Source organism: Xyrauchen texanus, chromosome 37 (genome assembly GCF_025860055.1).
Source record: "Xyrauchen texanus isolate HMW12.3.18 chromosome 37, RBS_HiC_50CHRs, whole genome shotgun sequence".
Classification (NCBI taxonomy): Eukaryota; Metazoa; Chordata; class Actinopteri; order Cypriniformes; family Catostomidae; genus Xyrauchen; species Xyrauchen texanus.
In genome coordinates this window covers 10681903-10695896 of record NC_068312.1, presented here as the reverse complement: position 1 = coordinate 10695896, position 13994 = coordinate 10681903, and the positions used below count along the sequence as shown (strand labels likewise).

The following is a 13994-nucleotide window of genomic DNA, read 5'->3' as shown; positions in this document are numbered from 1 at the left end:
GCCAGTGAAACAAGGCACGTTGTGTTTTATAAGGACAATCCCATGATGTGCTTAAAAAGGTTAGAGAGAGTTCAGGGGTTATTGTGAAAAAGAGTTTGAGACGGGTTTGTGGAGACAGAAACAAACATCACATACACATTCTGAGTGCCCTCTGGCTCCCAAAGAGTCAATAATGACATTGTCAATCATCCCTCTGGATTCATGATGTCACAATGTACGCCCAGTCTGGCCACAGGGCAAGACAAAAGGAAAAAATGATATTTATCATACTGAATAAGAGCAACAAATTGGTCATTAAAACCCACTACAAGCTGCAAGATAATAATTACTAAAGATGACAAGGTAAAACTTTAATTACAACTTTCATAACTTTATTTAGTCAAATTATGTCATTTTTGACCAATTTAACTCATTCACATATTGAATGTTGCTGAATTATTGATCTGTAATGTATTATTATATACTGTAATGTTTGTTACAAAACAGATAGTTCCGGGTATTAGATGCTTGATGTGCCAGTTGTGCTAAAAAACTAGGCCTGTGAGTCGATTAAAATTTTTTAACTACTTAATCACACAGTTTTCTTTGATTAACTGCTATTAATGATCATAAATATATTACTTTATGCCTTTTCTCAAAGAATTTGCAAGAAATTGGGTCGTCATCATGTAGTTTAAAAAAGTATGTTACTTATGTAAAAAAAAAACATTAACTCTTTTTTTGCTAAAAATCATGCTGTAATTAAAAGTTGGGCAAAATCTGGCATTTTCTAGTGGATGTTTTAAATAATTAGGTAAAATGGGCAGATTCAATTGATATCATGCTTTATTGGCAAGATAAAATTAAGTGTACATTGCCAGTGCATTATTAGGCACTATACATATAGATATAAACCAAACTGAATACTGAAAGTAAAAAATCTCAAAATGCACAGGCTTAGTCTCTCTCACGCAGTTTTGCTTTTGACACTGGTTCAGATTACATTCAACGTTTTTGGGTGATGCAAAAGACATACGACAGCTAGCCCATGGGAAGTTCAGGAAGTTTGCATATAAATGCTTTAACACATTAAACAGTCAACTATTAAACACAGAAATTAATGCATTCCATTTCCCATCCTTATAACACCCCAAACAGGTTTCTTATGACTTTACAGATCTACTATTGGTCAGAAAATACAGCACCACCCCAAACTCACGCTATTGGTTGAGTAAAAGTTGCCGTTTCAGGCAGGTCGGGATGCTAAAACAGAGTAATGTTTGCTCAATGTCAACACGTTACATGTTAGATTTGCAGTAGATTTATCGCCGATCAAGAAATACGTGAGTTTGAAGTGATGAGATCTAATGGCTAGCTAGGTGGTGAAAAATCACTCAACCAGTATGGGTCAATTTGGCTGACTCATTTTCTGAGGTTCCTCGCGTTGCGTGTCTGCATGTGCGTGTGCCATAGACACTTTCTTGCAAACATATACACACACACACACACACACACTTGCTCTACCACTGCAGGAATGTAACGCTCTGATTAAATTTATCACCTTGCATCTGCAGCGTGACAGTCTACCATTGGTGAATCAAATCCCACAGGTCAGCCAAGATTAAACTACCAACCCCCAAACCAGCTCGTCTGCAGACTGGAATTCAGCTCTGTACAGATCTGGCCATCAGGGAAGTCAACTCCTATCCAACAGAGATCACTGTCATCTAAGGAATGGCTTAGTCGTTGTACCGCACATTGTGGTTTGAGCCGTAGCAGTCATTTTTGGTTAATTTGGGAAAATATCTCTGGTTACTTTTGCATTGTACTCTGTAGGCTTCCAAAAATATTTCATTCTTCACAAAGTGTGGTCCAAATAAACCAAATGGCTTTGTTTTCACATACGATGCAGGTACCGTATTGCCATTACAGCCACAAGGAAATTTGTGGGCTGCTGCTTTCTCATTTTTAGAAAGACAAGAGCGTTAATAATGCACAACACACAACATCACTAACAAACACTGCTGCATCAATTACACAATCGATATGAGCTTGTGTCTGTCAATAAAAGACTACATGATTGCATTTAGTAAAAACACATCAAGGATTTAGTGCAGAACGCATACGCAGGATTGGATTGCATTGAACCTGATGTGTCAAATGTTTGTGTGTTTGTCAACAGTGGCCCCAAAAATTATTTTGAAAATTCGGTAGCACTTCCAAATGTATGATTTTCAGTGCATATATCAAACCAAAATATCAAACCAAGTGGTATCTTAAAACAAATTATGCTAGACCTTTTCTGAGCCATTTTTGCAATTACTTGTAACCAACTGGTCCCATTGATTTTAAGTGGATGCATGAAGTCACAGAGGTGTCCTAGCAAAGTATCCACAAAGTATCCACAATAACTATTGACATGTTCCACTAAAGTTGGACAACCAGAAAGTGTTTAAATATTAGTATGTGTGAGTGTGAATCTGTAAAACACTCACTATGTGTCCAGAAGTAGGAGATCGTGAGTCTTTGAGAGCTGCTGTGCCTGGAATATCCAGTAGAGGCCATTTCATCTGCAGATACTGTGAAACAAAACAATAAAACCCAGATGAGACACAAAAATACATTTAAGGTGTTTGGAGCTATTGCACTTTCGCCAGGGATTCACATTTAATACACAAATCCAATCTTTAATTTTGATAATTCAAAATATGATGCTTCAGTAATTTTGATAATTGAAAGTATGATGCATGGTCATTTTAATGTTGTTAAAACATTGCAACAGAGAAAAAAGTTAAAATTTCATCACAGGATATTGACATTTTTGTCTATTATTGAAAGTCATGGTCTGGGAAAAGTAAAAACTAGCAAATCTATATAAAATGGCATTTGAAATGTATCAATATTAAAGGGACAGTAGGGATGGTAAAAACTTTGCAAGGTAGTTTTAAGGTTTTTTAAATATTGAAAAAAAAAAAATATTTTGCTATGCCTTTATTTAATTTTGAAATTTTAAAATGCATTTTTTTATTCCGTTATATCCCAGACCCATCATTTCAATCTGAAAATTGATTAAAACATTTTTTTTTTTTTTAATGTATGTAAAAAAATTACAAAAACTGAAAAGTTCTCCTGTAATGAGACCATATCGACTGTTTGCACAGACGTTCCACATTGTTAGTGGAAAAATTAAACTAGTAAGAGTCTGAAAAGTGTTTTAGTAGGGCCAGGGTAGATTTGGGTTACCTAACCCTAACTAGGGATGCACCGATTCCACTTTTTTCTCTTCCGATCCAATTCTGATATCTGAAATCTCAGTATCGGCAGATCCCGATCCGATAACAGTGTTGTTTTTTTGCATAATCAGTTTAGAATATCTTTACATTATTGTTTGGAACTAATTGGGGGTACTCTTATATGTAAAGTAACACAAACCTCAAACTACACATTTTATAAATATAAATGTATAGCTTATTAAGAAAAACTTTAATTTTAACTAGTATACTGGATAAAGTAGCAGCAAAATTAACAATAATTCCAGTATAAGTAATCAGCAGAAAAGAAGGCATTTATTTGTATTTATTTATTTTTATTTTGTATCTGGATTTTAAAGTATTCAGATCAAATTTTTGTTCAATTTGATTGTAAGATATCAGTACACTTTTCATTCATACAGTTATTTTTTGGAACCCTTTCAACTTAAATATTGTTATAATTTGTAAACAAATAATAACAATAATAAATAATAATTATTACTATTATTATTGACTTTTAGAATTTTAAATACAACAGTAATATCTCTCAATCATGCATTTTTAACTTTAAAACCCTCTGGCTTTTATTTTGACATTCTGAACTGCAGGAAGTTCTGTTTGTGTCTGTTTGTAGGCAAGTTCAGAATAGCTTAATAATTCACATTCAAATTTTTGTCAAATGCACCTCCAGTGCCATTCTAAATGCATATTATAAGTGAACCGAACTATTGAGCATCTACATCTGAGATGTTGTTCGTGAGTAGCGCTCAAATATTGCAAACCGCGTGAAGGCTAATAAATAGCCGCGAGTGTGTGTGTAAACAGAGCAGCTGGAGCTGCGCGTGCATTTTATAAATTTACTTATTAAACACAGCCTGTTTTTATTCACAGAGCTATCGCATGGCTTTGAATAAAATGCATGAGTCATATGAACTACTTTAACTGTGTTTTTGTAGCGTGTAGCATTTTTGGAGCGTGACAGAAACGAACATGACTAACATACAATATCTTTGGATCGGGCTTGTTGGACCGAACCAAAGATACCAATCCATCTAAAAACGTCAGTATCCAGGTATCTATCGGATTGGTGCCCTAACCTAACTTAACTGTGTTGTTATAATTTCTAAATAACAGGCCAAAAGAGCCCAAATTTCAGAAAGCTCAAAACCGATGAAACAAAGAAATTCACCATAGTGGGTGGCAAAGCTAACCAACACATTTTGACAGACCAGTTTACAATTACACCTTTCAAAAGGTGTGTGTGTATGTCTAGACAGGTTTGTCTGATGACTAACTTTGAATGATCGAGCGAAACAGACGCTGAACTGAGAGAAGACTTAACGGACTATTCTAGCATTAGATCTGCCGTATAGAGGGCCATAAAAAACAAAATGGTCAGTGGCGAGCAATTCTACTAGCAGACACCTGTGTCTCTGTGTGTGTATTGTGTGCATGTTATAGTGGGAGAGTATGTGCATGTGTGAAATCAGTGTTCGTCAGGGAATGAGTTCCTACTAGAGTCCAGCTGTGGGCGCCTATCGAGGGAGGGTGTGTGTGTGTGTGTTGCTGAGAGGAAGTCCCATGGAGAGAGGTGGGAAAACTGGAGTATGGTCACATCTATAATAGTCAAGTGAATAGCCGTGCACTTTTGACCTCCCCAGTAATCACAGTACACCCTTCGGGACAGTCACTGTCTAAACATCGCACCACTCTCTAAGTGTACCCGGATGACGTATTCCACTGTGGGCAAAACAGGTGTGCTGATATTAACAGTTGTATAATGCAATTTGTAAATAAATTCAGAAATTTCTTTCTCAGCTTTCTTGCTTTGCTCCATTTCGACTCATGGACATAGCTGAAGTCTCAGTAGTGTTGTGGCTCAAGAACTTGGTTCAGACATCTGGTTTATATATCAGTTTTTAACTGCCGGATATGGCAGATTTTCATGAGCGTGGACATTTCTTGAGGTTACCCAACAATTTGACATTCATTACAAAACATTTGCTTGAGCTAATACACTCGAAACAATAACTGTATTTAAATTTGAAATTTCATAACAAAAGTAATCATTAACAAATTAAAATGACATAAAAACTATATATTTTACGTTTTATTCATTTTGTTAAAAATTACACAATTCAATTTGATGGAATTATGTAATATAATTGAAATGTTTAAATATTACAAATAGGCATTGAAATGTTTAAATATTCAATTTGTAATAATATTACAAAAAAAAATTTTTTTGTGTATTCTCATACTTAAAGTGAATGATAAAAGCATATTCAAGTGAATATTAAATCAAAATACTATATTTACTTTGAATGTTTGAATTGAATGTTTTTGGTCTTATTTTGCTAAATGTATTGAACTGAAAAAGTACATACAGGAAAGCAAAGCTGCCTCTTAAATTTACAAGCAAAAACACTAAAACCAAATCCAACCCAAATCACATCCAATCAGAACATATTTGATATTTAATAGTCAAGTAATTCTTATATGTATAGCGCTTCTCACAGCTTATATTGATTCAAAGCAGCTTTAAAGAAAATTATGGTTAAACTGAAAAGGAAGCTGTAATGTCTTTTATTTTTAAATACATTTTAAACTAACAAGATCTCACTGTGAACAAAACTAAGAAGAACCCAAGCAACCAACAAAATGTCCCGTCACTTGTCGCTTGTGGTGGCCGCAGCAGATTACAACAAAAACTCAGATTAACATGGAAGCAATTCTCCAATTCTACACATGCCTTACAGCATAAGACTTCCTAACTTCCTATAACCTTAAACAACACCATATATTAACCTATACTCAGTATAGTCAGAGAAGCAATGTTACCTTTTAAATATATAAGCACACACACACACACACACACACACACACAAATCTGCCCATGCAAATATAAATGAACAGTCTACACAATCACACTGGAATTGTCATCATTAGAATAAGTTGCTGCATACTGATTGGTTGATGCCATTTTTAAAATCAAACCAATTGTGTTTCTCCTTAATACTGATTGGCTAATTGTCCACATTGTTTATGCAATAAGCATTTGACTTAGTACAGACAAACTCTCCAAAAACAAAACTGCATTCCAGCTGCTCTGATTTTTTCCTGTTTAAAGAAATACACTCCCCAGACCATGTTATATACAGAAAAACACAACGTATATACGTACTTTTATTATACTATATAATGGGGCAGCACCATTAATCGAATAAACAATCAAGATTACTGTTACAGATGTCACAATAATTAGGCATGGTTTACTCATATATAAAATAGCAACACATTTGCTAATGACAGCAAATCCAGCCTGACAACACAAGAGACTTCAGTGACGACTAATGCATTAATGTGGGACTTGTCCACTTTTGAACCTTTACATCTTCGACCTAGCTTTGAAACGCAGCATTCGGAAGGAAGGAAGTTTGCATGGCTATGGTTAAAAATGGAAAAGACATTATAGCACAAAAGGAAGACGGGAGGGAGCGGGAGGGCCAGAGAGAGAGAGAGAGAGAAAACACATTCAGGAATGAGTTCTGTCTGAACAGGCCAAGGGTATTGTTTCCTGACAGCTGGGTGACTCAGGAAGGGGGGGCCATTAGAGCGCCGAGGGGGCCCCTCAAAATCCCATCCAAAAGAGAGGAAATTCTTGAGGCTGACATCAGTCATTTCCGCCAGCTATCTCACACACACACACACACACACACACACACACACACCTAAAGCTGAATGTTAGAGTAAGAATACAGGGCCCACACAACTGCTTTCATCCAACTAAAGGAAGCAAGGCCAAAATATAATCACACTAAGAAATAAATATTAAATCATAAAAAGCATTGTTAACATCACAATGGGTTTTATTAAAATGCCTATATGAGTCCATTCTTGTTTTTTCAGTAGTTCACGAGTCTGCAACGCCAGACCCATTTTTATGAGCGTAGGTGGAGGAATAGCTTAAAAGACCCCTTTTAAAATTTGATGGGCCTGTTCATTTATATGAGCCTATTATCCAGTTTATTTCCTAAAATCAAGTATCATTGAAACAGAACATATATTACACAGGAGGAAACTTTGGAATATTGAATTATGGAATTCCATAATTTGTATATAAGTGTCTAGACTTTAAAGCCCTTTATGAACTTGTCCTTATATTTACAGTGCAATACCATATAAGCACAGGTATGACCACAGATGGCTCCTCATTACTGTGGTTAGGTCATTGTAGCTAGTCGTTCTAAATAAATTATAATAAATTATAGTATTTATAAAAACATAACATATTACAGTAGTTATAAAAACAAAACAAAAATAGTAGCCTAAAAACATTAAGAAACCACAGTTGTAATAAAAGTTAGGTTTAGGCCTAATAGGTTATACCTGACAGATAATTTTTGTTACTATTTAACAGTCATATTTACTGTTACTACTAATCATGGGCAATATGTACAAAATGTTTTATCAATAATCACCTTAAAAATAATCACAATATACAATTATATCATCAACTGAGGTTAAGTGAATATTTTTGCTTTCTTGATTATGCTTTAAAAATCTAATTATGTTATTGAAACACGAAAAACATAAACAAAAGACATATCTAAATACAAATTGCACTTTAAACTAAATGAAAAAGGCAATAAAATAACAAAGTGGTCAAAAATAAAATCTTATTTAACCACCTTATTTAAACATTTACCATCTCCAACGGCTCAATTTGCCATCACGTATACATCCGTCAATGACAACAGGTGGAAAATTACTAATAGCCTACAGATTAAGAATTAAAGACAATTATAAATGTAAAGACAATAATCATCATAATAAATATGCCTAATAAATTCCCTTGTGTTCCCAAAATAATGCTGCCAAATACGTGTTCTTATCGAATTTGTGTTTGCATTGTGTTTGTTAATAAAGTTTATGCTGCATAAATAAAATAAAACAGAAATCAATTTTAGTTTCAAGCTGAATGTGTCTTGTATTACTTTATGATTTAATCACTTTAGTATTTGTTTATTTAAAACAAAGAGATATACATATATATATATATATATATATATAGATATAGACATATCTATATATATATTTATATTAGGGCTGTCGATTTAACGCGTTAATTCAGTGCGATTAATTTGACAAAAAAATGTACACAATTAATCGCACTACAATAAAGAAGATTCCTGAGAAATGCAAGCTTGTAGTACCACCTGTTTGCTCCAGAGGGCAGTAAGTGAAATTTACAGTGCAGTTTATACAGTGAAGAAAACACTTCAGTGGGCAGAACAACACAAACATACGTTACATTCGTAAAACACTTGAAGGAGCGCAAATGCGAACTAAGGGATCTCAAGATGTGTTTAAAGATTGAGTATTTAACTATATTTAACGTGAAACAGTGAACTAAAAATGTTCTGTTTATGACACAACGCACCCGAGACGTCTGACGCAGGTGTAAATTGACGGGCTCTTAAACAAGCCCTCATAATAAATCTCCAACTGATTGACAAATTCACTTGTGAAATGGATTGCTGTGAACTGTATGCCAATGATTGACTTATGATCAATAATATGGTAGTAAACAATACATTGTATTCTAAAGCCACTTTTATATTGTCTTATCAATGACTCTTCTGCTACAAGAATGTGATACATTTTAATTATCTGAATATTTTTTATTTATATATATAATTTTTAAATATTTAAAAGGTAACTATGTATAATTATATATTGATATAAATATGTATAATCTTTATATACTGAATTATTGTTATATGAGGGGCTTTCTCAGCAAATATTTGTATATGCGATTAATTAATCAGGACACCATGTAACAGAGAAAAAATTAGAAACAGAGAAAAAAAAAAAAACTTTACACAAGCTTACTCCAGGAGACAGGCTTGTGCTGCACGCCTCTGAACAAACAGCGAATCAGACATGAGCACTGACGGCTGTTCTTTTGTCTGTTCTTAAACATATATTAAAGTGTGATTCTTCAAGCGCATGTCTTTGTGACTAACAGCATTTCTTGTCATGTGTCACTCCAAGACGTCTTACGGGTCGCCTTCCTGTTGCGGATAGATGAGCAAAATTACCCGCGCATGAAATACATTTGGACGAGGAGCTTGCAACATTTTAGGGTGGCGGGAGTTTCACACCCTGGTCTACTGTTTACTATATTTCTATACTGTTTAATATATTTGCTGACTTCCCAGATCCTTGATTTTGTCATTTCCCGATATTGTCGATCATCGTCTGTCAATTGAGTGTCATCAGGATCTTTGTAAGATATCGTCGATATCTGATAACATCGCCCAGCCCTAGTTACCAATGTAAAATCATGATCAACTTCAAGACTAAAGACTTTATTTTGGCGCATAGAAGATTGTTGCTCTTTGCCTTTAAGCATGTTGAGGATGTCTATTGTTTGAGAGGTTTGACTTCCTCCATAGCGCTGTTAAACTAGAAGATTCTCACTAGAATTGAAATGGATAATTTACCTTGAGAGGGTCCATGATAACTAGTGCGAAAACCAGGCTATAAATTGCACCACAAAAATATTGTGTTGCAGCCGCTGAAAATCTTTCAATGGAGGGAGAACTATGGCCTTGTACTTTCCCTTCTGTCTGACCCTATCAGAACAGACCTAGCATTACATTGTGTCAAGATTACAATATTAATGAACCACGTGAAATTACAAAATGCATTTAAGGAAAACACTGTTTTGGGTTAATAATATTGTTCCCACCCACACAGCTTTATGTAAAAATGTTTCTATTACATTTTTATGAAAGATATATATTTTTTTTTAATATGTGCACTCATAAATCATGCACAAGACTAAACACAATCATTAATAATGTTAATCAGGTACATTTTTATTTGAGGCATCTTTAAATGGTGCCATGCAAAGAACTAAGTCTTGGAGCAATATCAAGGCTGTTTCAGCATTTTTTGTGTGAAAAATGTGTTCATCTAAGATTAGGAAAACTTTCACCACCCAACTTGACATCCATGACACAAAGTATCCCATACAAAATAATAATAATATATATATATATTATTTATTGGCTTTCATATCATTTATCACCTCCACCTAAGACAATACCCTTGGCTGTTGTATGCTGGCATCCTGTCCACTTATCACTTAAGCTCTATCCAAACACTGGTGCCGACTACACCACTGTGGTCAGGCCCTGCCCCACTAAAACTGTCTTCAAGCTGGCAAAGAGGACAGGCAGCATCGAAAAAAACACCTTGTGCTGGTCAGCAGAATTCATTTCCGAAAAGACAAGGGTGGTTACAATTTGACAAGTGCTTTGAGAGAGCGGAACATTTCTTTGCTGCGATCCTGTTTTGAGTGTTCACAATGACAAGGGATTGGAAACACATACATAAACTTAATTTGCCAATTACCTTTTACAGTACACTTCACTGTGCTAATGCGTTTCAGGTGCCCTTGAGTTAAGCTTAAAGAAAGCCAGAGAGAACTAACATCAAATATAGACAGAGACAGAAGAAGTGAAGAGGGAAGGAAGAAGAGATAACCAAATGAAATTGAGAGATGAGTTTGCTTGTGTTACCAATTGAAAAGGCATAAAATCATGTAGCACAGCAACAATTTGTGCACTGGTAATATTTTCAGATCATTTTTATGTTGTCTAGTCACAGAAGTACTGAAAATTTCAAACGAACCTGAGAAGTTACTTCAACACTATGTAGCATGTATAAAATGTATAGGCCTAAAACTAATATTTAAGTTGTAAAACAGATTCTGTCTGTAAAATATGATTAGTTAAGTCATGTTTAAAGCTGTTGGAAAATAAAGCAATTAGGCACTGGAGGCTGTGCGTTATAGTGAATTTTACTACATGAAGTAGTAAAGCCCCCGTGACCGTGGTAAAATCACTGTAAAGCACAGCTTTGAATAGCTTTCGGCTTTTATAAAACTGCACTGACATAAATATCATAAAATACTAAATGTAAAAAAATATATATATATATATATATTTAATTGCCAATCATAATTATCTGAATGAAGAATTTTTCCAATACTGATTCCACTTCACGATTCAGTTTCTTACTGGTTCCATTTGTGATTCTTTTAGTAGTTACGAGGAAGACATTTTTGAAAATAAATGCAACTTTTATTAGATTTACTGCCCTCAGCAGTCTGTTACCAAACGATGAGATAATTTCATCATTCATATTTATAAATTACCACTAATTACAACAAAACTCATACTGTATGTATCTTTTAACTATACATTTTCATTCAAACAAACTCTAAATACTCAAAATTCTTGGTTCATTTCAAGTCAGACATGATGAAATTAACGACTTGTACATTTCTGATTCACTTAAAAAGACCGGTTGATAAAAGTGCTCTATTTTGCAGTGAAGATTCAAAAAAAAAAATTTCAGAGCATTTTAGCATGGTGTTGAGTGCATTGGCGAAGGAATGTATGTTCGAGAACAATTAACAGCAGTCATTAAAAATAAAAAATGCATTTCTGAACAACCCCCCATTTTGGTTTCCAACCCTACTGGCCTAATGGTATGGTTGTTTATGTTTAGGCTAAGACAAACAACGTGCATTATTACAGAATGACAGCGTGCACATATTCAGCACTTAATGACTTCGCAGCTCATCTAATTTGAATTTAGAGGCTAAACTGTTGGAATCTGTAATTTTTATAATAGCCAATATACGTAACAAACAGAAACTCATGTACAATGCTTGGAAATTATAAACAGTGTACAGTTATAACATCAACTGTATGTGGCAGACAAATTGTTTATATAATTATGAATATATGTAATTATTTATTGAACATTGCTGTCTTTTATCATTCTGCTTTGGCTGCAGTTTGATTCAGTTCAAAACATTCTGATGAATTGGAAACTGGAATTTTTCCATCTGTTGTATTAGACACCCTCTGTCTTGGACTCCACATTGTCTCAACTTTCTTGCCAAACTACACAGGCTCTATGTATTGGGTCCCTGTATCCTCATCCTACATAAGAGTCTCTTAACTTCAAAACTAGGCCTCTCACAGAGCTATCTGATCCATTTCTCTCTCCACTCTAATTGTATTCCAGCTCCCTGCCTCAGCCTCCAACAGATCGGACTGAACATCAGTTGATCGCTCTCCTAATGAGAGCGAGGACACAGATGCAACAAAAGGTGGTGAAGTATATTCCAGAGAAAAGCCAAGTACGGGGCCCTTTGGTTTGGTGAACAGACAGAATATGGCATATGCTCTAGGGCCCACTAGGTGCCAGCTCCAGAGTTCAATTGTTCGCCTCCTTGGAGAGTGAGGGAAAGTGGGGGCCAGGAATCTTTGTCAGCTCGGAGGAGACGAGGCAGCGCTGCCAGGGATGCTGTGAGGCAGATGCGGGGGACATTTGTTACTGAGGGAGAGAGTGCAGCGTCTGCCAACAGCACCCAAATAGAACCGGCCTGACAAACTTACAGCTCCACTGTCGAGGTAATGAGGGGCTGACATGCTTTCAATTGAGCACTCAAGATCTGTGTTGCTTCCTTTAGGAAGAGGAGTTTTTAGGCAAAAAAGTTAAGTCTAAAGGCCTGTTCAAACCAAGTCAGTTTTTTCCGGTGCGATTCTTCGTTCCGACAAGCTTTTTAACAATAACAATATATTCTGATAGCGCTATTCACGTTGGGTCCGACAAATCGTCCAGCGACAATCCAAAGAGAGTGGTCAGATTTATTTTTCTTCGGACTGCGATGAAAACTGAGTGACCAGAGTTGCTGTTGCCGGTGCTAATCAACTGGCAAACAATGGCATTGGACGTGCAGCAGAAACACCCCCCAGAAAATAATGAGTTGCTGTTCTTGAACCCATTGTACTGTACTGCAAATGTAAACCCAGTCTGTTTTTGAAAGCCTGCTTATGTACATTATTTAATATGTATATCACTGTGCTTGTTACATTCTCGTGGCATTAAAAATAGCAGCAAGTTTCGGGAATTCATTTGCACCAAGTTCGACGTAAAATATCCCATAAAAAGACTTGTTACATGCAATATTTTACTGCAGACAAACAAATTGCAGAACCACAGTGCTATTTTTATTACAAGGATAATATAACAAAGTATTGCAATAATTTAAACAAAGAAAAGACAGTGAGCTATTTTATATAAATGCCTACTGTTAATCTTAATGTATATTATTCCACTTGCATTTATTTTGCTGTACTTTATATTATCCAGGCATTATAAAAAAAGAGAATATGGATCTGTAGTCCATTCTCATAGCAAAATACCTGAGCAAATAAATATGCAAAAGCATTCTATACTCATCTCACTCACATAAATAACAGATTATATACTCCTCAAAATACATCAACACCATGAAAAGAACATAATGAAACAGTTCAACCAAATTAGGTAAATAAATGCTTTAACAACATTTCATTATATTAATCTCTAACAACTGAAGGTGTGGACAGGAGACTGGTTTGACAACAGCAGCGCAACAGCGTCACCTACTATACAGAAGCGAAATGGTTTTTAGTTTTTTTACGATGTGAGTAGACCTTCCATTGGAGGTTTGTCTCGCAAAGTCATCATGGATTTGGTGTGAACAGGCCTTAATGCGTGGGTGATGATGGCACCAGAAAGAGTTTAACGTTTCAGTCTAAGCTACTTTTAAAAGAAACAAATATACATATTCTCATAACATGGTAAACTGCTTCAACAAACATAACAAAATTATGTTTAGTGCTACATGGT

The 13994-nt window shown here is 35.1% G+C and overlaps 1 protein-coding gene across 1 annotated transcript in view; it reads right to left on the bottom strand.

Annotated features, from left to right (window-relative positions):
- Nucleotides 1–13994, bottom strand: part of LOC127630766 (transcription factor 7-like 1-B) — a 70939-nt gene that overhangs the window by 20954 nt on the left and 35991 nt on the right. Inside the window, 1 exon segment of the mRNA XM_052108530.1 lies at nucleotides 2475–2558. Within this exon segment, the coding sequence (XP_051964490.1) occupies nucleotides 2475–2558 (84 nt within the window).